The sequence below is a fragment of the Hesperophylax consimilis genome, chromosome 10 (genome assembly GCF_061612785.1).
Source record: "Hesperophylax consimilis isolate HC1 chromosome 10, BYU_Hcon_1.0, whole genome shotgun sequence".
Classification (NCBI taxonomy): domain Eukaryota; kingdom Metazoa; phylum Arthropoda; class Insecta; order Trichoptera; family Limnephilidae; genus Hesperophylax; species Hesperophylax consimilis.
The window spans coordinates 25,696,136-25,720,018 of record NC_142845.1 but is presented as its reverse complement, the minus strand read 5'-3'; the positions used below and the strand labels follow the sequence as shown (position 1 = coordinate 25,720,018).

Below are 23,883 nucleotides of genomic sequence, written 5' to 3'. Positions count from 1 at the left end.
AAGAGATTTAAGATTATTCATTGAAGTACCAAGGTCAGTGGCGCACCCAGGATTTTGTCTTGGGCCGAGTCAAAATAGTGAAAGTATGCTAAGCATAATTATAGTTATTTTTGTATTTATAAATTCAATAAACGTCACAAACATAAAACAAGGGTATTACAGATGTTCTAATGTAGGAAAGTGCACGGAGAAAAATGAGTATTGCTAATTTACTAAGAATTTCTTTAAATTATTGATAATCCGGTTAAAAGCGGGATTTCAGGCCTTAACGAATGAATTAACAGGTTTAACTGAAAAAACTTTTAGTAAATCACGAATATATTATCACGATGTCGAAACACGTATTGAAACCCACAGTTATGGGTTGGGGGAAAACTTTAGCATAGAAGTAAATTATTTTATCTTCGCAAGGTGCAGTCCGTTTCCGAAATTGCAAGGTCGCGTGGTGCATCAAATGTGAGAAAAAGATTGCTCACTTATATACCACTTGAAGTAATAAAAACCACTACAAGCATTCTAAATTTATTTAGATAAAAGATGACATTTTAAGATAGTTCAGAAGTGGGGTTAAAAGTGAACTGCCTGTGCGTAAGATAATTCAGAAGTGGGGTAAAAAGTTAACTGCCTGTGCGTAAGATAGTTCAGAAGTGGGATAAAAAGTGAACTGCCTGTGCGTAAGATAGTTCAGAAGTGGGGTAAAAAGTGAACTGCCTGTGCGTAAGATAGTTCAGAAGTGGGGTAAAAGTGAACTGCATGTGAGTAAGATAGTTCAGAATTGGGGTAAAAAGTGAACAGCCTGTACGTAAAGTAACCCCATCAACCTACTTCTAACATTTTTTTAAAATGTTTACTTAATTAATTAATTTTCTAAAAGTCGCCTTATTTCCAGAGTTAGACATAATAAATATTATGTAAGATAAAATAATACTATATAAAACAATACTTGACTATAATATGTTATTACACCTTCAACGGCGCCGTCCTTGTGAAATATCACCTAAAGGATGCTTCACAGAGCTAGAAATTACATCATATAAAACTAAAATCAAATCAGCATTTATAGCTTACAACTTAGATTAATAATTTGCACTTAAAAACATGTAATAATTTTTTTTAAAGCGATATAGTTAAGTTAAGTGGAAACTGGTATTTATGTACATATTCAGGCTTTGGCCATGTTTGGTGACCAGAGCTGAATAGTCAGGTACTTCCCCACCTTCTTATTTCCTATCTCCTTCCCCTCCCCACTTATTTCAGCATCACAACATACCCCAATTGGGGATGCCATAGCTTCATTGGCTCCATTAACTTTAGCTCATGGCGGTGCATATTTTGGAAAACAAAAAGGCCATCTGATTTTAAATCACGGGATATTATAATTGTAGGATTTGTGAAGCTGAAAGTATTTTTAAAAAATCTCCAGGATTATTTCCTTTCATGTAAGTCATACTTATCTACTGCACTGTTAATGAGTATATTATATAAATCGTCTAAATTCATGTGTAAAAGATACGGGCGTAAATAAATAAATACAATTTCAAATCAAGCACCGACAACCGAAATTAGTTTGTTTAATTTTAAATGCTCAGAAATCAAGGAATGAATATTATGTGTGTATATGTGCAAGGTTACACCCACGCCAAACTTGTCAACGAACTTTTGCCGAAGATCAACAAACCCATAATCAAGTGGCCAGCAATGTTTATTTTTTCGTTATAATTTGTTTGCAATCAACTTTATTGAATGAACATCGTTTGAAGGGTCACCAGCAATCTGAATTAGGTGCCTACTTCCTGCCGTCTGCGACACTCATACGGACTCTCAAAATATCTCGTTTCGCAATTTTTTTTTTTATAAAGACGAGACAAAACCCTAAGATAAAGCCAGAATCTTAACGACGTAAGTCAAGCAGCCGCACACACACACTATTATGCGACACGCGGTTCTGGTGTATTTAACAGACCTGTGGTTGATTTTGCCCTAGCAAATCTCTTAAGGCGAAGCTTAATGTCAAATCACTACTTTGATTAATCTTTATAACGAATTGGTGTACATTATGAATACCAAAAAATATGATTTAGATAAATTGAAGGTTTTCCTATCGCTTCGCTTGAGTAGAATACAAATAAATATATAAATTACTCAATAAAAAATATAAATGCAAACTAATAAAAAAATTTTTTTTCAATAGAAATGTATGAACGCATAAAGGAAACAACTTTAAAAAATAGTTTATTATAGCTAAGATTATCTGTGACAGTTTCACTTGATTAAATTTTTGATTAGATACTTGATTAGACTCCGTTCGTCAAGCGATTTTAATGTATTATTTTTTCTATTTTAATGTTTTATTTTTTCTTACTACAACATATGGTTTTATTGTAATTTATAGCATTATGACTACCACAACACGGGCATAAGCCTAGTGTGGCAGTTATTAAGTACACAAAAATTGTAATTCATAAAATTCACTGAATAAAAAAAAAAAATTAAAAAAAAAGCCTATTACCTACGATATAAGGTATACCAAGAATATTCACATTTTTGGCTTGTAGCTTCCTCTTAAATAATGTAGGAATCTTAACATAAGTAATGAAGTCGTGTTAAAATCATATTCGGCGCGCGGCCTGGTGAAGTGGACGGACCTACGGTCGACTTTGCCCTAGCAGGCCTAGAAGATCTACCCGTGGTTAATAGTTTAATTATTTGTGATGAAAATATTTTTAGAATCTCAAATTTTTCTAGAGGGATTCCTCAGGATGTTACTAATTCATCGTCTAGAAAAATAAAATCTGGTGCTTACCGTTAATTTTATAGTTGAAAAACGTTTTATAAAACGTTAAAACCGTTTTAAATAAAATATTTGAATGGTAAGGTCCTGTTTTTATTAATCTTAATTATAAATAACCTACATCCATTGAGAACCCTCTAGAAACATTAGAAATTTTAGTAATACGTTATCAGAAATAATTAACCCACGATCACTCGCGTGGTTTTTAGCCTCGTGAGCACTCGCGCGGTGTTTTGGCCACCCCACATACTCAAAGTACATTTTTATACATATAGTATCAGTTAATGGAATTATACCAGCATTTTATTGTTTAGTGTTGTATGACGTATGTAAATAAAAAAACGTAAATATTATAAAACAACTTTATCACTGTTCTGCAAAACATTATAATAATCAGTCTTTTGAGTCATAATATTGAGATTTTTCATCAAAGATTTTTCCCAAAAAAAAATTACTTTTTTGTTTTTAACATAAACTTTCTCATTGAAAATCATAAAAATAAGGGTTAATTAACAAAATCAAATCAAAGGTTAATTATCGTAACCTTGCTGATAAGTAACCCCCGCAAAAGTATAACACGAGCACTAGCGGGGTGTCGTGACCACCCCACGCAAACTTTGATACGTCCTCACATTGCGGGTGTTGGCGCCACACTGCCCCTCCCTCCCCGATTTGACGGGTTTAAAGGTCACTTGAAGGTACTGAGACGCGCGGACTCGTAACTAGACAAATAATTATTCATTTTTACGTTAAAAAATGCGTGGGGTGCTGACAACACCCCACGCGAGTGATGACGTGTTAAAATGCTAGCGTGGAGCAAACCCCCGTTATTCTAGCCTTACATCGCATTTGAATAAAAATGAATTTGGGCACACGGGGTTTTAAACCAATAATCTTTGGATCCGGACACGTGGATTGTAATCCGCATATTATATGCATGTAGGTACTAGGTTATAACAATAAGAATACATTGTTTTGTAACCGTAAGTTAAAAACTTCAAAACCATCATTTTTAGATAAACTACAAAAAAATATATTTTGAAATGCTGACTTGAAAACAGCTGATGTTAAAAAATGCTAATAATGTCAGTCATAATATTAAGAATTCACGCAAAACAAAAATGAATTTTAAAAAACATTTACAAATTCTTTCGCCTCCGATTTTCACTGATTCATTTAATATTTTTTATAGCAGTCGAACAAAGTCCAATTTCACTGTGCACCGTTCGCAATTTATTGGATCGCTTGTCGTGTTTGCTTATCGATGCAGTACTGTAATGTATTACATAATATGATGCAAATAATACGATACAAAGTTCACGAGGGATTCCACTACTAAGAACTAATGCAGGTTTGCGTTAATTAGGCGACAATAGTCTCGAGATAACCTCAGAAAGGATATTGGAATTTCAATGCCAACAACAATTTTTACTATATAGTACATATTATTGAATGTTTCCCGGGTTATGAAAAAGGATTGTTAAGGTTTACTAAGGCTTCACGGAGAAAACATACTGATACAAAATATTGCTAAATCATAAATTTTATTAAAAAATCTCTTCAAATTATCGTATTCCGGTTAAAACGGGACTGCAAGCCTTTAAAGAATGAATTGACAGGTTTCCTAGTAAACTATCAGTAAAACACGAATGTGTTATGGCAATGTCGTAACACGTGTTCGTAAAAATTCTAATATTTTCGCATTACGTCATTGTGTATTATCAAAAGAAACGCAGGTGCATGAACACGTGTTCCGAAATATTGTTAATGTACTAAAAGTTTATTAGGAAACAGCATGCTATCCATTTTTAACACGATTTTAACAGATCAGCAAAACTCATTTTGCAACATGAAAAAGAACAAGACAAAGAAAATAAAAAGTTTATGGTCTCAACAGGGGAATCGAACTCAGGATCTCTGTCTTACCTGGATAACGTCTTTATTATATAGATATTGTATTATTTAAATTATTACTAGTTGAAATGTTGCTTGTGCAGCGGTGGGGGACTTAGTTGGCAGTAGATTGAACCTGCAACGCCTCAGTGGGAACAAACCAATTTGTCCAATCGGTTGCTAACCGGTAATATTGTACAATTTTAAATTGTGGTCTGATGGATAATTTTTATTACTTTTCATTTTACAGGTAAGAAAATTAAAATTAATAACACCTTTTCTTGAAAAAAAATACTATAAAAATTATACTATTTATTATTACAATGAGTCATAATTTCCATTATGATTTAATGGACATTCTTGGTGAAATCTGCGAGCAAGCAAATCGGCATAAACTCATATACGAGGAATTATCGTTACATTATGTTTGACTCAGAGATTGCATTTCTGAAGTAGACATTAAATTCACATTCACTTAGTAACGAGTTCCTACTTTTTTTTTCTGTTTTAGCCACTATATAAAATTACAATACATTATACATACAACATATAAAGCCCCCGAATTCCGAATTTCTACCGATTTATAACATTTCGACACTCTTTAAGACATTATGTTTTTAAGTTACCTACTAAAAAATTTATGTTATTTTCAAGATAATATATGTACATTTGCAGAGCCAAAACGGTAATCATTCAAATTCACTTGATAGAAAAAAATCATAAAGAATGTTAAAATTATTAAAAACGCATTTGTTCTATTATTAAACATGGTACAAGTATGAAAAAATTCAGTGTTTCTCTAAATACAACTAACGAATTTATCGAGAGATTTTTGCTCTATTTTAAAAGAGTCGTGTTTTATTAAAAATTTTCACAATTTTCATTTAATTTTTTATGTTTTTTTTTTAAATTGTCGTGCTCGCTCTACATCCGTATTTACCTACATATCTCCCTTTCAAACTTTCTTCTTTTTCTTTTTGAACGCTTTACTGTGGAGCCTTAAAGTATAGTAATGGTGTTTCATAGTCCTTCTGACTAATGGAAGGCATAATAAAGTTATTTACTTTTATTTTATTTGTCTTCTATGTCGTTTTAGTGTTTTTTCAGTTTTTCATTGACATCTTTCAGCCAGATTTTGATTCTTGATTTGAACTCATTCAACTTTTCGTTTAGTTTTATATATATGGGGGGCAAGATGTTGAAGTTTTGTTGTAAATAAATTAAGTTTCTTTGTCGGAATGTGTTTTTATGTTTTGTCTTTCTTTTTAAAACATTTTTACCGTCTCAGCAATGCTAAAGATCAAAGTTCGGACGTCGATTTCATCATAGATTTTATTTTTTAATAATACGGCTAACAATATAATGCTACGTCCAGCAATTCACGCGGGTACTTGCAAATACACTAATAATGCTTGCAGACTGGAAATTCCGGAGATTGCAACCTAAACCATACCAACAAAACAGATTGCAAAAATAAACATAACATTGTATAGAATGGACTTTGACCTGGGTATACGATTTATTATATTATACTTGGTTGACAATTTTAGTAAGTAACCGATTGTTATTATTGTCTTCTTGTACCATGCGTGCTGTCCAATTAATTTAATCGACAATTAAATGTTTAGTTCTATCGGTTCAATCGGTTGAATCCTTGTAGATCACGGCCTTTTGACGGCCTTCGTAAGGCTCTCGATTAGCAATCCGAAGGTCGCGGTTTCTAATCCCGGCATGCGCAAATAAATTTGATTTGTAAAATTTTTGGTTCTTTTCACAATAACTTATTCATTAAAAATAATGTATAAGTATACTTGCGGCACGTTCCAAAGTGGAAGATACTCTCAGTATCGCCCTGGTGTAAAGACCCAAATTCAGAATTAAAACGTTGTATAAAATGGTTTTCGCCAGTTAGGTGACCAGATCTGAATAGCCATGTAATCCCCTATCTTCCTCTTCCCCATCTCCTTCTCCTCCTCACCACCCCAACTATTGAGTACGTATAGACTCACTGGCTCCAGACGGTTGTGAGCAGTTATAAAACTGCTCACATAAAAAGTTCATTTTTTTTTAAATCTTATTTCCCCCTCACTACATATTTTAACGTTTCTCAAAGTTTTACATAACTGAAATTTTATTTGAGACTCACAACCAACTAATTGAAATATCAATTGACAAAGCTGTAAAATTAGAATTTTTGTGTCAAGATTTAGATAAGTATTGGCTTAAGACGGGACAATATCATAAAATAAAGTCGGAAACTTAACGACGTAAGTGAAGAAGCCGTGTACAAAAATAAGCGACTCTCAACCCTGTGTATTGGACAGACTTACGGTTGAATTTTCCCTAGAAAATCTCTAAAATAAAGTGGGAATCCTAACAAAACAAGTGAAGAAGTCATATTAAAAAATATTCGAAGCGTGGCCCGGCGGGCGTGATGGACGGACCTACAGTCGAATAATTTAAATATAATTAATTACATCCGTAAGGATCGCTCTAAAAAATACAAATATATTTATAATTCGTTGGAATTAATAATGTGATCCTCGGCGGATCCCATCAGATTTTCCACTTCTTGCGCGAAAAAAGGATTCTCGCGAGTGGTGTCTTTTAAAACTAAATACAGAAATCGTCTATTATCACTTGAAAATAATTGACTTATGTGTGTTTTAAATGTCGATCGACGCGACCTATAGAAAACCTGTTGAAAAACAACCCAACTTTCACATTAATTAATTATTAATTGAAGGATTGTTGTGCACAAAAAAAACATACAAATCTTTATTTATTAGTTTACTAGATGTACCCCGCCACGCTTTGCTGTTGTTCAGTTTGTCTGTGCAGATAGAGAAACTTTTTACTTTTAGATTTTTTTTAGGTACAACAAATGGATTTATTTTTCAAAAAAGCATGTTACGCCGTTTCCCCGCAGGCTAGGCAGAGAGGACGGACCGCCAAACAACTCAGTATTGGCACACACTTCTTGCCTAATTCACATTCATACATCGTCTCATACATACTCTTCTATTATTCTGACTCTTGACATGGCCCGACTCGAGTATCTGATTCACTTGGTCGTGCCGTGTCTTCCTCGGGCGTCCCCGACTTATGCTACCATTCACATTTGCATCGTATATTCTCCTTACACTCCTTTCTTCGCTTATTTGCTCTACATGCCCAAACCATCTAAGCGTCCATTTCTTGATCTTACTCATAATATAAATCAAAATTTCAACGCATTTTCGAAGATTTAAGATTTTGAACAAATGAACATTTACATAAGTTTTTAGATTCTCACGGCCAAAAGCAATTTTGTTGTTTGTTTTTGGGGTGTTATGCCGTGTTGCGCTAACTCCTTCTTTAGCCGACGTTTCGGACAGCGTTGCAGTGTCCATCATCAGGGCAGATCCGGTAGATCCGAAGATGTGTAAAAGGAGTTAGCGCAACACGGCATAACACCCCAAAAACAAACAACAAAAAGAACATTTACATGTTTATTTATATGGAATATTATGAAGTAGGTAGTAGGTATGTAAAACATAAAATTCATTATTTAATAAAATGGTTTTTCGCATCCGTGGCTTATTTTTTTGAGAGATTTAGAATCGATGATGCAGATATTATAATAAGGCGCGGCGGCGAGGTAATAATGATCACGACATTTCTTTGCTTGTAGATGTGTAAATTTACCTTAATCTGTAAATATTTGATGCGTTTAAAAACACCAAAAAAGCTTTCCTCTATCAAATTAATGAATTTTATACTTTCATAAAAAACTCAAATCTCGGGGATCAAATAATGTTTGTTTGATGCAAACAATCTTTGTAAAAGGTTGATCTTCCTTCTGGGTTCACATTAATTTAGCCGCCGCCGAATTTTCAGATAATATGAACAAATTTATTCGTATTATTAATATTTTACTAAGTTACTAATTGACTGTAATGTAATGTACACTCACGCTATTTGGTCAATCACCTGATTCGGTTGGGTAGATTGCAATACTTAGATGAACACAATATTTTATACCAAGAACAATCGGGATTCAGATGTAATAATTCTTGTGAAACAGCGTTAAATGTAATCGTTGAAGAATGGAAAGAAGGAATGAATAGTAATAAATTTATCTTAGCAATATTCTTGGATTTTCAAAGGGCATTCGAAACCATAGATCGAGAAATATTTTTTTTTTTTTTTTTTTTTATATTTACTCCACACAGGAGGCCCTGAAGAAAATAATTTCCCTCAGGGCCTATGTCATCTTTGGGGATGCTGTGTGGAGGGTCTTTTTGTGGAGAGGAAGGAGTGAACATGGGTCTTGAAGAGTCCCATGTTGTAGGAGGGAGGAAACACAGAGGCCGGCAGTTCGTTCCACAGCCGAGCTGTTGAACTTAAGAACGAATCATAGAAGCGACCCGTTCTCATGTGACAAGTGTCAACTGTGTACAAATGTTGGGCGCGCGTTTGGCGTGTATCCCGACTACGCACCGGTGCCGAAGGGATCAATGACGCTAGTTCCTCAGAGCATCTTCCATTGTAATACCGATAGAACAAGGACAGCATACCTACCTGACGCCTGTGCTCTAAAGATTGCAGTCCGTTTGTTAAGATTGGGGAATCTATCAAACGGACCGCCCGTTTCTGCACAGAGTCAAGGGTTTTTTTCAGGTATTTTGGGGCTCCAGACCAGAGATGGCTGCCAAATTCGACAGTAGGGCGCACTTGCGATTTGTACAGGGTGAGCAGTTGTGTACTATTAAAGTATCTGCGGGCCCTGTACAGTACGCCCAGCTTCTGAGAGGCCAACTTTACTCTAGCTTCGATGGAGCCCCCGTACCTGAGCTGGTCACTTATAGTTACACCAAGCATATCAATGGAAGGCCTGTTCGGAAGATTGCTTCCGTTGAAGGAGACTAGATTATCATTTGGATCCCTTTTAGACGTAATCAGACAGGATTGGGTCTTTGAAACATTAAATTCGACGAGATTATTTTTACCCCAGGAGGAAATACTCTCGAGATAACCGTCCATTCTCTGCTTCAAAGCCCTCCGAGCCGTTGGAGTTTGTGTGCCCTTTGGGGGCTTGTCAAACAAAAAGCTATCATGAACTGTACTGTCATCCGCGTAACAATGAATCGGTGCACATGTCAAAAGGTCATTGATGTGCAACAAAAACAAAGTCGGAGACAGAACCGATCCCTGTGGGACGCCAGCATTTATGGAGTGCGAGGAAGAGGTGAAACCGTCAGCAACCGCCTGAATCGACTTATCCCTTAAAAAGTCAGCAATCCACGTACACAGGGATGCGGGAAGTCCGTAAGAATGCAATTTGTTGACAAGTCCTCGGTGCCAGACCCGGTCAAAGGCCTTGGATATGTCTAGTGCGACCGTTTGGGTCTCACCGTGACGTTCCAGGCACCGCCCCCAAACATGCGTCACATACGCGAGAAGATCACCGCACGAGCGGTTCCGCCGGAATCCGTATTGACGGTCGTTGATAATTTTGTTCTTCTCGAGGTATGTGAGCAGTTTGTCGTTGATCACACGTTCCATCACTTTGGACAGAACTGATGTGATCGCTATGGGGCGGTAGTTGGCCGGGTTGGAGCGGTCACCTTTCTTGGGAATAGGGTGAATTACCGCTTTTTTCCAACCAGAGGGCACAGTGCCACACTTCAGGGACATTTTGAAGAGCTTTGTCAAAACTGGAACTATTTCCGCAGCACACCTCTGCAATACCAGGGCAGGTATTCCATCAGGTCCACTAGCTTTGTTAACATCGAGCCCCCGTATGACGTGGAGTAGATCCCGATGCCGGATCCTCAGCTTTTTCATATAGAAGCCGCAGTGAGGAACCGACGGCGGAACAGCACCCCCGTCGTCGAGGGTCGAGTTTTCCGCAAACATTTTCCCTAAAAGGTTTGCCTTTTCGGTGGCGGTGTTTGCTAGTGAGCCGTCAGGTCTGGTAAGAGGTGGCAAACTGGGTTTGCAAAAATTTCGACCTATTGAGCCCGCAAGCGACCAGAATGCTCTGCTGCCATGCGGGCAGGCAGCCAGCTTTTTGCTGATCTGCAGGTCGTGTTCGAATTTTGACCTATTGATGATTCTCTTTCATTCCTTTGCCGATTTGTTGTATGCTGATCTGCTTTCGGGCGTTCGAGATGTGTTGTAGGCTCGGTAAGCCGCGTTTTTTCGTCGAACTGCTTCGGAGCATTGTCGACTGAACCACGGCTTTGAGCCCACACCAGTTTCTTTAGTAGTCGATTGTATGAAGCCATCCATCGCCGAATTGATGACTTCACCAATCTCCTGGGCACATCTTGAAGGGTCCGAAGTCCGAAAACAAACAGATGACCACGGAAAAGCATTGAAATGGGCCCGCATACCGAACCAATCTGCTGACCTATAGTGCCACACTTTTCTCCTCAGCCTCTCATTGGTTGGTCTGAGGCTAACGGGGATTGATGTCGTCACTAGGCAGTGGTCAGATGATCCCAGAGGCGCTGTGACGTCAATCTTATAACCGTGTGGCACAGTAGTTAAGAATAGGTCTAACAGATTGGAGCGGTGAGTCTGGACATCAGGAACCCTTGTAGGCTCCTGAACCAATTGCTCTAATCCGTAGCAAATGGCAAAGGATTCCGCCTGTCGGCCAGCCGAGTCCGTTGGGCCTGAGAACTTCAACCATGGTTCGTTATGAACGTTGAAGTCCCCCAGAACAACAAACTCGGCCGAAGGGTAGCGGGGCAAGAGATCATCAATAGTATCGCTCAAATGTTTGAAGAGCTCGGAAGTGTCTGATTCGCTATGGTTCGGTGAGCGGTATAGACATGCGTAGAATCTTGCCGTACTGGCAAGATTGACGCGCACCCACATTACGTCGAATCTGGAGTTTTCCAGACTCAATAGTCGCACACAGTTGACGTCAGCTCGACTATAGAGGCAGACTCCTCCTTTCAGTCGGAATTTGCTTGCGATAATATTGATAAGAAAGCTTAAAGAAATTGGTTTCTCAACTCTAGCCATTAAATTAATAAAAGATTATTTGAAAGACCGAATACAGGTAACAAAAATTAATAATCAATTTTCAAAACCAATGGAAAATAAATTAGGAGTACCACAGGGATCAGTCCTTGGACCTCTATTGTTCATACTCTATATTAATGACATGGTGAAAATAGTTTCAAAATGCAAAGTACGACTATTTGCCGATGATACACTTATATATATAATTGGAGAAAACTATGAAGAACTAATACATATTTTAAATAATGAACTAGATAATGTATCAAGATGGCTAAAAATAAATAAGCTTAAATTAAATACAAAAAAACAAAATGTATGGTAATTGGTTATAAGAAGACATCCAGTGAAAGCAAAATCAAAATTGATGGTGAAATTATTGAAAATGTTACCAATATTAAATACTTGGGAGTTATAATAGATTCCAAACTGAACTTTAACAAACATGCGGAATATACCCAAAAGAAAATTGGTAAAAAAATATCTTTTTTGGGAAGAATTCGCCAAAAACTGTCCGAAAAAACTGCAATCACCATTTATAACTCCATTATTGCTCCACATTTTAATTACTGCTCAACTATCCTTTTCCTGTGTAACGACCGAGAGCAAAATAAATTTCAAATTCTCCAAAATAGGGCAATGAGAACAATACTCATACGAAATAGGTATTCAAAAGTAAATAAAATGTTAAACGAACTAAATTGGCTAACGGTGAAACAGATGTTGACCTTGAACACGATGATATTTTTACACAAAATTGTAAACAACCTGCTACCCAAATATTTTTCGAATAAAATTGTATACAACAAGGACATACACAAACATAAAACTAGGACGTACAATCAAATTAGGCTACCAAAGAAGGACAAAGCGAATACCCAGAATACTATATTATATAAAGGGATGAAATACTATAACGCGCTGCCGGAAAACCTTAAGTCTGCCCCAATTGAAAAGTTCAAGATGTTGTGTAGGAGCCACATCAAGCAAGAAAAAAAAAACATAGTATATTTGAATGTAATAATTAATTAGTCATTTGTAAACTTAAATGTACAAATTACTAAAATAAAAACGATAAATAAAAAAATAAAGATTATGCTCGTGTTCTCTGCAAGCATTTAACCGATGAACGTAAGGCAATTTCAAATACCTCGTACATGTATTTTAGACTGTAATTTAAATAATTACATCCCGTGTTTTTTACGGGTTACATTAAAATCAGCATTAATTAATAAATTTTTATGTAATTCTTTAGTTTAAATTAATTATATTTCAAAAACGCCGAATTATCGAAACTGAACTGAAAAAAAATTGAAAGATAAATTTCGTATTCTGAAAACGATCCTGTTAAAAAAAGTGATAGCATGCCAATTTCCTACTATCACATTAGTCATTCAGAATATATCGAGAACACGTGTTATTTTCCTAATAAATATCATGACGGAATGCGACAATATCAGTATGTTTATGAACACGTGTTCCGCAGTCCTCATAAAACATTCGTTTTTTAACTGATGCTTTCTTGGGAACTCTGTTAACTCATTCATTCAAGACCTGTAGTCCTGTTTTTAAAAGGAAAACAAATAATTTGACCAGATTTTTAATAAATGAACAGCAATTTATATAAGTAAGTTTTCTCCGTGGAATAATGATTCTGAGGCCAATTTTTTTTTTTATTAAAAGACTTTAAAAATGCTGCGATTATATATCCCGTGATTTTTCACGGGTCTTTGTCGTAAGTATAATATTAGGGTGACCATAATTTTATTAAAGGCTACTCACGTTCTCTACGAGAGAGATGCCTGTTGAGGCATTTGACGTACATCGAGTTGGGGTAAGTGGTGCCCCCCCGGGCGCACACCGCCCCCCCGTAGCTGTGGGGCAGGTTGAATCTCTTGCACAGGATGGAGGGCGAACCGGAGGGCGGGGACTCCCCATCTATGTAGATGATGCCGTCCCGTCTACCGGTCCTGGACTCCAAATGGGAGTGACCCTGCTCCAGGAGGACTACCCCTGGAATAGATTAATAAATAAGTCAATTGTATCACAAGATAATAACATATGTTTTACAATTGTATAGAACAGTTGAAAGGGTGGCATAGAATATGTTACAATAGAATCTGTAACATAGAACAGTAAAGTACAAAAGTTTTAGGGTAAAGTTTTAGATTAACTGGACGCGACTAACTTGTCTTGTCTCCAGTTGAATTTCAGTCGTGCGCCGGCTAATCCTATTTTCGTAATAACGTACTTGTTTTTTGCAAAATTATGTTTTTGTAAATTGTACCGTCTGTATAATACATAAAATATTTGTAAAAATAGAATACCGTAAGTAGTTTCCCCAGAATAGCTAGTCATATTCAGAAATAAGATTTTTTAACAGTATCACGAGAGATTTATACAAATATTTTTAAACCAACACTTCGATTCAACTTAATTACTATAAAAGACAACTACGCTGTTGAAGATGGGAAATCACGCATTTTAAAATCTATTTCGTTAAAAATACGGATAGTTTGACGGGTATTCACGGCATGTTTTCACTTAATGGTATGAAAATAGATTTTTTGGCTAGTTTTTCTCTTCCTTTTTAAAAATTAAACACAAACTAAGAAAGTTTGTTAGGTTTTTAGTTTTGGTTAAATAAAATAAGAAAAAAACTAACCTTAAATGTTGTTTCGAAAATAATGGCCGCCAAGCAAACAAACAATTTTAACGAAATATCTTTAAAATGCAGTATTTTCCATATCAAATAGTTGTCTTTTATAGTAATTGAATTACAAAAACTCACAAGAAATATTCGTAGTAAGCGTGTCCAGTTACTCTAAAACTTTATCGGGTTAATTATTATATAGGAAACATTACACTATAAAGTGGTAAAGAAATATTATGTGAAATTTCGTAAAAGAGATGGAGTTTATTCTATCGACTTAAATATATAAGTAATAAAATCGAAAGTTTTAACCAACAAAAATATCCAAGACCGGATTTGATTTAATTTATCTTGATCTTCGAAACTTCATATCGAGGCTTTTATTCAAAGTCAAGAGATTCAACTCCGATTACGGCTGCTGTCAAGTTAACAAAAGTAATTGAAGTACTTTGCCGTATCGGTACCATGCGCTGATTTATTCAGCAAACGCCGTTTCTCTATAAAGTTGGGAAATCTTTAATATTATTTAATCGTACGTGCATTTTTTTTGGCCACCGGATAAACAATCCAAGATGGATGCGTTACTAATCCTTAGGTGTGAATGTTCAGTTAATTATTCGAGAGTCAGTAGTTGGAATTCAGTAACAATAATATTGTTTAGGTACATGGTGTCCGGATACTAGAATCCACCTCGTATTTGGAGTCGATTTGATAATATTTGAAATATCAGCTGTTTATTGTGTTTTAAAATGCGTCTAAGCTCAGACCCGGCACCGTCTATATCGATGTCCGGCTCTATCTACATCGATGCCCGACTCCATTTATATTGATGCCCGGCTTCATCTATATCGACGCCCGGCTCCATCAATATACAGACAGACCGATATCCATGCACATTCTCGATGGGACTGCCAGTGGACGGATGTAACACTCTCCGGTAAAATTTATATACCTATGTTCAAATGTAGATTCCTACAGTTGAAACATTAATATATGTAATGAGTTTTCTTTTTCATTTTAATTCTTATTTTTGTTTTTTCTATAGATGGCCTTCAAGCAGCTATTTCGTCCATTATTATTTTTTATTCTTATTTTATTTTAACTATACCTGAACATATTTTAATACTGTTAATTATGCTAACCACTATGCAGGGACATTGGGGGTCTAGATTAGTTTTATAAAAAAATGTAGAGTCGTTTAACCAAAAAAAATTAGAGTCCTTCTGAAGGAGAAACCATCTATTATTTTTTCCAGTGGCTCCATCAATATAGATACCCGACTTCGACTACATTCTGCGTAGCTTCATCGTTATTGATGCCCTGCTTCATCTATGTCGACGCCCGGTTTCATATATATATATATAGGTATATCTGTGCCCGGCTTCATCTATATCGGTGCCCGACTCCAACTACATCGATGGCCGGCTAAAACTACATCGATGGCCGGCTCCAACTACATCGATGGCCGGCTCCAACTACATCGATGACCGGCTCCAACTACATCGATGGCCGGCTCCAACTACATCGATGGCCGGTTCAAACGTTTCTTGAACCTAATGTTTCAGAGAAAAAAATTGATGTTTGCTGATTCCCTAGTTTCCCACTTATACAAACAGTTTCCGGACACCGTATATATATATATCAATAATTCACATTATTTATCTCTTTCACCATCTCCGTCTTCTTATGCATATTCAAAAGAACACCGTTTCAAGGCTCTTGTGTGTCGTGCTTTGAATAAGGGGGCTTTTATAAATATAATTTCTCGAAGGATCAATGTCGCCCCGGTGACTGCCGGAGCCAGTTGTACTAAGTCACCACCATTTGGGGAACGTTGTGAGGCAGAAGGAAGTGGCGATTTAATAAACTGAAATTAATTACATGTTAGGTTTTGAAACCACTGATTTGCACTTTACCAGTCTCTGTCACGGTTACAGTTTATTTACAAATTGTGTATTTGTGTTTTTAATGAATGCATAAAATTGCAATTAAATTTGGAGTATTCGTTTCAATATGTGGAAATTTTGAATAAGTTATTTTACTCTACATTTATATTGCAATATAATTATAAGTACCACTAGAATAGATATAGTAAGTAGATAGTAGATATATAGGTAGGAAGGTGCCTAGTGACTATGTAACTAATAATTACATGAAGTTAATTTGTAATCAAATCATTATTGTAATTAAATGTGTACGTATGTACTTAGCAGCTAAGAATACTGCTGTCGATCTTTTGAATAAAGATAAGATTGTGTGTCTAATACTGTCTGTGTCACAAAAATAATAACAATTTCAAAATTTGAACAAGTTTAACAATAAATATGTGTGCAAAATTTCAAAGGTAGACAGCTCATAATTGAAATGACATTGCAAGCTGAAATTTATTGCATATGCCTAGAAATTACAGACAGAAAACTGTGTAAATTTATTTACGACAGAGCTCAAAGTTCGAGTGTTTTTAGTGAGAAAAACAAACAACATATCTACCCATCTTTCAGAAAGATTGGTAATTTAATAAAAAAACATATTCAATCTATTTATGTTTTGAAAAACCCCAAAATCTTCTGGTTCTGGGGATGATTCATCTATCTTATATCATATAGCAGAAATTCTGTTTTCTGTAACAGCAAAAACTCTCGAACGGTGAACTCTAAAAGCCCAGCTACACTACTCGCGAAGTTGATCGAAGTTGACCGAATACGATAGTGTGGGCACGAACTTCACTTCGCTTCGGGCAACTTCGCTTCGCTTCGCCCGACTTTCGATTGTTGTCGGTAAATGCGCCCGAGTCAAAGGACTGGACTGAGTTACTCGCGAAGTTGCACGAGTGTGGCACGCACTTCGAACTTCGGCTAACTTCGTCGAGGACTTCGTCGAAGCGTCGAAGCGAGTAGTGTAGCTGACGCTTTACATCGTTTAACATCGCAACTTCATTTAACAACATAAGCTCTAGAGCTGAGAAATAACCATTTAAGTTTCACTCAAACTTTTTAGTCATGTTGTCTTATTATTATTTAACCGGTTTTCAATTTTTAAATAATTTTTATTTATTTATTTTTATTTTTATTTATTCATTTTTGGGAAAATCAACAGTTTACATTTTTAAGTAAGTAAGTAAGTAAAATAGCCAAAATAAAACCAATTACGGATTTCCTCCTTGTGATTTTACGTAAGACAGCATTAGAAGAAATAATTAAATTTATGAGAAATGTGAAGTTATAATTATATAAAATAAAAGAATTGTATAAAATAATAGAAAAAAATAATACAACAAAAATAAAAATAAAGGGGGAAAAAAAAAAAAAAACTAAAATTTATATAAAATAAAAGATTATCGATACATTGGTAACCATAAGAATACAAACAATATTGTGCATATAAATCATATCATAACCATAACCATAAGAAGACAATGTTGTGCATATAAATCATACCATAACAGGATTTTAAATATATATAAATACTAGAAACATAAACATCAGAAACATCAATTCAAGAAACATCAGTGAAATACTCTTTTAAGGTCATTTTATATTTAGTAAATTCGCAATTGAAGATGTCGATATTGAATAATATGTTATTGTAATTATTACATATTCTGTTCAGGCAAGAATTTTGTCTACAGTTCGTTTTGCTTTGATCGATTTTAAACAGGATAGAAGACCGTGTTAAACGTGCAGGCACATTAAATTTAATATTATTTAGCAACTCTGGGCATTGAATATTATTATTAATTAATTTATATAGGAATAGAGCATCTGCATGATGTCTTCGTACACTTAATGAATCAATTTTAAAGTACGAAGCTGCCTCTGCATAATTATGAAATCTTACAAATGACCTGTAACAGAGATATTTTAGGAATTTGTTTTGAATTGCTTCGATTTTGTTTATGTGGATTTTATAGAATGGAGACCAAACAATTGATGCAAACTCCAGATGACTTCGTACGTAGGCAAAGTAGAGTTGCTTAATGATATTGATGTTATTAAAAAGTTTTGTGTTTCTAATGATGAAACCTAACATTTTAGCAGCCTTATTTGTGATTTGTTGTATATGAAGGTTATATTGAAGTTTATTATCAAGAGTTATTCCAAGATCACGAATATTTGAGACTGTTGCAATGTTGATGTTATTTAAAGTATAATTAAATAATGTTTTATTTTTATTTCTGGAAAAGACAATGTGATGACATTTTGAAACATTTAGAAATAATTGATTTTGTTGGCAATAGGTAGCTACATTGTTTAAATCATGTTGTAAATTAATACAATCGTTTAGACTTTTTATTGGCTTGTATAGCTTAGCATCATCAGCAAATAATTCTATTTCAGAGTTTTTTACAACATTGACCAAATCATTAATATATAAAATGAAAAATAATGGTCCGAGATGTGAACCCTGTTGGATCCCCGAGGAAATTTGATTGAAGTCTGATACAAAGCCCTTTATTGCTACTGCCTGTGATCTGTTAAGTATATAAGATGTAACCCAACGAAATAAATTACCACGTATACCTAATGCCCAAAGTTTTCTTAGTAGTAATTTTTGATTAATTTTATCAAATGCTTTGGCAAAGTCTGTATAAATGATATCTACTTGAGTGCGATTGTCCATGTGACCAACAATGAATTCGGTAAGAAGAACGAGATTACTTTCCACATTTCTGCCTTTTGTAAAACCATGTTGTTTTGTTGTTATGATGTGATTGAGTTGTGGACTTAGGTATTGGTAAACAATTTTTTCCATTAACTTACTGAATATTGTTAGTTTTGAAATCGGACGATAATTTTTAACATTATTTTTTTCGCCATTTTTGTGGATTGGTGTTACATATGCTCTTTTCCATATTTCAGGTACCGTGCCTTCGTTCATTGATTTATTATATATAATGCAGAGAGGTTTAGCGAGTGTTTCAGCACAATTAACTATAAAGTATGATGGAATATCATCACACCCCGCGCTTGTGTTTATGTCAAGAGCTTTTATTTCTTTTAAGACTATTTCTCGTGTGAATTTAACCGTGGTGATATTTATGTTATTTGTGTTTTCTGGTATGTCAAATGTTGGTAGGTTATTATCTTTTATGTAAACTGATTGGAAATATTCCATAAAAATATTACATACATCTTGGCCATTTTCAGCTTTTTTGTCATCTAGATGCATCGTCCTTGGAAGGGACGATTGTGTTTTTTTCATATTATTGAAATGATTCCAGAAGAGTTTAGGATTACCATTCATGTTACTTTCAGCAGTATGTATATAATTAATGTAGAGTTCTTGTGCAATTCGTTTTTGTCTAGATCTTAAGAGTGAAAACGTTTGGTAGTCACGTGGATTTTGAAATTTTTTGAAATATTTATGATATTTATTTTTTTCTTTAATTATTTTTATGAGAGATGATGTATACCATGGCGGATAATTATAATTTTTTGCTGGTTTAGTTGGTATGTAATTTATTTTAATATTGTTCAATATGTTGTAGAAGACGTCAGTTGCGGATTGAGTATTCAGATGGTTCAGATTATGATCCCAATCAATTTCGTTTAGTTTTGTGTTTATCATTGAATAATCTGCTTTTCTAAATTGTAATACTTGCTTTGTGTTAGTTTTCAGGTTTTTATTTTTATTTTTAATAGGAATTGAAATTAGCAGTGTTTTATGATAAACATCTTCTGGTACTAATGAAATGTTATTGTGAGTAATTTTCAGTTGTATGTTACTTAGAGCTAAATCAAGAATGCGATTATTTATATTATTACTCTGAGAGTTATATTGTTGCAGATTATTAAATGATAAAAATTCTATAAAGTTAAAATGGGCGGGATTTAATGAATTGATGGGTTCAGTGTACATATAATCACAGTTGTCATTTATTGGTAACCAAAGTAAGTGAGGTAGGTTGTAGTCTCCCACTATAATGAAACTGTCATTATTGTTATCCGTCATAATCTGTGATACTTTGTTTATGTGAGAAGTAATATTTATAAGATGTTTATTGTCAGGTGGGATGTATGAAGTACATATGTGAATTTTTTTACCAGGAAGTGATATAGTTACCCATATGTCTTCCGCTTCAGAATCCCATTCTAGTTTTTGATCAGAAATTAATTTACTTTTGACTGCAATTAAAACTCCACCACCGCGATTTTGATTGAGGTTATGATAATCTCTATCTCGTCTGTAAATATGGTACCGTGGATCGAAAAGTTCCTCATTAAAGATTGAATTGTTAAGCCATGTTTCACTGAGACATATAATGTCATAGTTGTTTTGAAAAAAAATATGTGTCTTGGTTCTGAGACCTCTTAAGTTTTGATAGTATAATTCTAAAGATTCCATTGTATTAAGTATATAGTGCAGTTAATATAAAGTTGCTGGAAAGTTATATAATAATATAATATAGGAGTAATGTAAAGAATGGTGTGGTATCTCTTGCTAAGCCGGGTATTATTTAACTACAAGGTATAAAACAATCTGAGAAAAAAATCTATTTTTCCAACCCTCGTGTTCAATGTAAAAAAAAACTAAAAATCAAAAATCATAATGCTCGAAACATTGTTTATTATATATACTTTCAGCAGTTGTAGACGGTTGACATCATTTTTCACATGAGAATGGGTCGTTTCTGTGTTTACTCCCTCCTATAACCCTGGTCCCTTCAAGACCCATGTTCACTCCCTCCTCTCCTCAAAAAGACTCTCCGAACAGCAGAAATTATTGTACTCAAGGTCACCTGTGTAGAGTTAATCTAAAAAAAACCTCTACGGCAAAAAGACAAATTGATATAGATAATGTATATATACATTGATATAGAGCATTTTTTAACAAACAAAAAGGTAGGACTTATAACTTGTTTCGAAATATTATTGTCTATATATTATATTAATTTGTGTGCATACATATATTGACTTGATGATTTTTTAATCAAATAAAGGCTGATTGTAATGTTTTATCAGAGGTCATGTCTAATTTGAAATCATATTTATACGTGAACTTGAACGTTTTTATAAATACATATACATATGTATGTATGTTATTAACAAGTAATTCTTTTATTTGTTTTATGAATTTCAGTACGAAATAACTTGAAACGAATTGTAAAAAAAAGGTAGGAAAATTTACCTATGAACATAGTACAAACATATTCGTATTTATTGATATGGATCATAAATATGTGTGATATTTGAAAATTGTTGATCAATTTTAGCATGTGGGAAAATTGAGTTAAGTTTGTATACACATAACATATCCAAAATACACTAAAAGGACTATAATAGTAGTGAAAATTGTATTTACCTAAAACGGCCAAAATACAGGCAGCTCTGTAATACATCGTCTTGTATTTATAAATAAATATTCACAAACACTCACGCAGCGCACTTTACAAAACAAATAAGTTTTTAAAAAAGCGAAAAGAAAATCGAACACAACAGTTTATATTTTGAAAATACCGCGAATATGAAAACAGTTGAATCTCCACTAGATTCAAATTTCAAATAAAATTTAATAATTCGCACTTTTAAATCGGTAGGTAGGCGAAATTCAAAAAAAGAATTAACTATGATAATAATTTTTCCATAAGGGGCGAGTTTGTTAGAAAGAATCTATCTCGACTACGGAAATGACATTTCCGTATTGTTATGACGGGACGGCTACGACTTGCGCCTGTGACGGGAGCGATTCTGCCTGTGACCGCGCGGAGTCGGGCGGGAAACGGTTCTGGCGACTCGTTCTCGCTGCTCGCTGCAACTGCCGCCGGGCCGCTGCAGTCATCATAATATATTATTATTTGGATGCACCGCGAATAATTCGTTATGTCATCCGTGACGACACGCGGCGTACGACGCGCTGCCGGCGGCTCTTCTAGGCCGACTGAAGGAACAAGGAACTCGCAATCTCGCGCCGCGATGGGTTTTGGATCCGGATGGCCGAATCTCGACAAATAGCGGACAGATTTGACAAACGAGTGACTGCTGCCTGTGCCTGCTACTCCGTGGACCATGTTCGGCGAGCACTCATTAGTATAATTCGAGTACCTACCGACACTGCCTAATACGGATGAATACATCAATCCAAACTCAAAACGAAGGCCTTTCCAAACCTTGTCTGTAGCTGAGATGTATACAGGGTGTATCGGCACTAACCCGACAAACTTTAACCAGCTATTCCTTAGCACATTTGGAGTAAAAAATGTTATGTGCACTTTGCTGTCCGGTAACGTTTTTTTTTAATAAAAAATTAATTAAACATATTTTCACCACATGTCACCACTGTTTTATCCTTTGTCAATATTTGAAAGCAACGTCGCAACTGCTCGCGTGTCGCTGCGAACGAAGCCCGTATTACATAATCCAGTACCAGAAAATAAATATTTTATTTAACAATAATGATTATTCACATTTTTCGTATGCGAATCACTGATTGTCTTCTTGTATTGTACACATCAGTTTTATTTTTGTATCTAAATTGTTTCACTTCTGGAATGCTCTGGTTTCACCTCTTACGCGTTTCACGTATTAAATAGTCTAATTTTGAAACTAAGAAACTAATTAGTAGATTTCCTGAATTTATAATCGAAGTCCAATAATTCTGAGCACTTTTAAAAACAATTTTCCTCACTTAGGTACTTATCAATTATAATAATTGGATTATTTGAACAGCGCCGTTGTTTTTTAAATCACCGTAAGTGCTCTGTCAAAATATTACTTGCTAGGCTATCCTACAACGTATATTTTTTAATAAATTTAGTTATTTACAACTTCGCGGAATGTGATTTATGAATATTATTGCTTATGTTAAAAGCTTTCCAGAATTACCGGAATATAACAAGCAGCTTGACACACTTAAGTTTATTTCCACTAATTTGAAGGTACAAAGAATGTATAGTTTTAAAAACAATCCCGATGAATCAAAAAACGGTTCATATAAAACTGCTGCGCAACACACTCACACAAAGGAAAGCACTCACACAAACGTCATGACTGCATTGGATTGACCACCTGCAAATGAATGCTGCCAGATTGCTAATTTATTTACATAATAATTACTAAATTTTATTTAAAATATCGCAAATTTTTAAAAAAATCGACAATAAATTACAACTATAATTTAAAAAAATATTCTTAACCCCACGCTTTTTCGTAATTGATTAATTAATTCAGAATTTAAACGTTGCTTGAAATGATTAGCCATATTTGGTGACCAGATCTGAATATCCAGGTACTTCCTCACCTTCCACTCCTTCCCTTAGCCATAAAACTTTCTCCAATTCAACATAAAAATTGTGTAGATATATCGGATGTAATGAAATGCATGATAATTAGACCCCAAAATACTTACTTATTCAGGGAAATAAACCCCTGAGTCATCAGTTATTCGTAATTGATTAATTAATTCAGAATTTAAACGTTGCTTGAAATGACTAGCCGTATTTGGTGACCAGATCTGAATATCCAGGTTCAGAATTTAAACGTTGCTTGAAATGACTAGCCGTATTTGGTGACCAGATCTGAATATCCAGCTT

At 34.8% G+C, this 23,883-nt stretch overlaps 1 protein-coding gene across 1 annotated transcript in view; it reads right to left on the bottom strand.

Moving 5' to 3' along the window:
* Window positions 1-21,825, bottom strand: part of LOC149420522 (serine protease inhibitor dipetalogastin-like) — a 137,079-nt gene extending 115,254 nt beyond the window's left edge. Inside the window, exons 1-2 of the mRNA XM_089636758.1 lie at window positions 21,657-21,825; window positions 13,484-13,714 (exon numbers count right to left, since the gene is read on the bottom strand). Coding sequence (XP_089492884.1) covers window positions 13,484-13,714; window positions 21,657-21,693 — 268 coding nt within the window. The 5' untranslated portion in view covers window positions 21,694-21,825. The remainder of the gene's footprint in view (window positions 1-13,483; window positions 13,715-21,656) is intronic.
* Window positions 21,826-23,883: the final 2,058 nt, after the last annotated feature.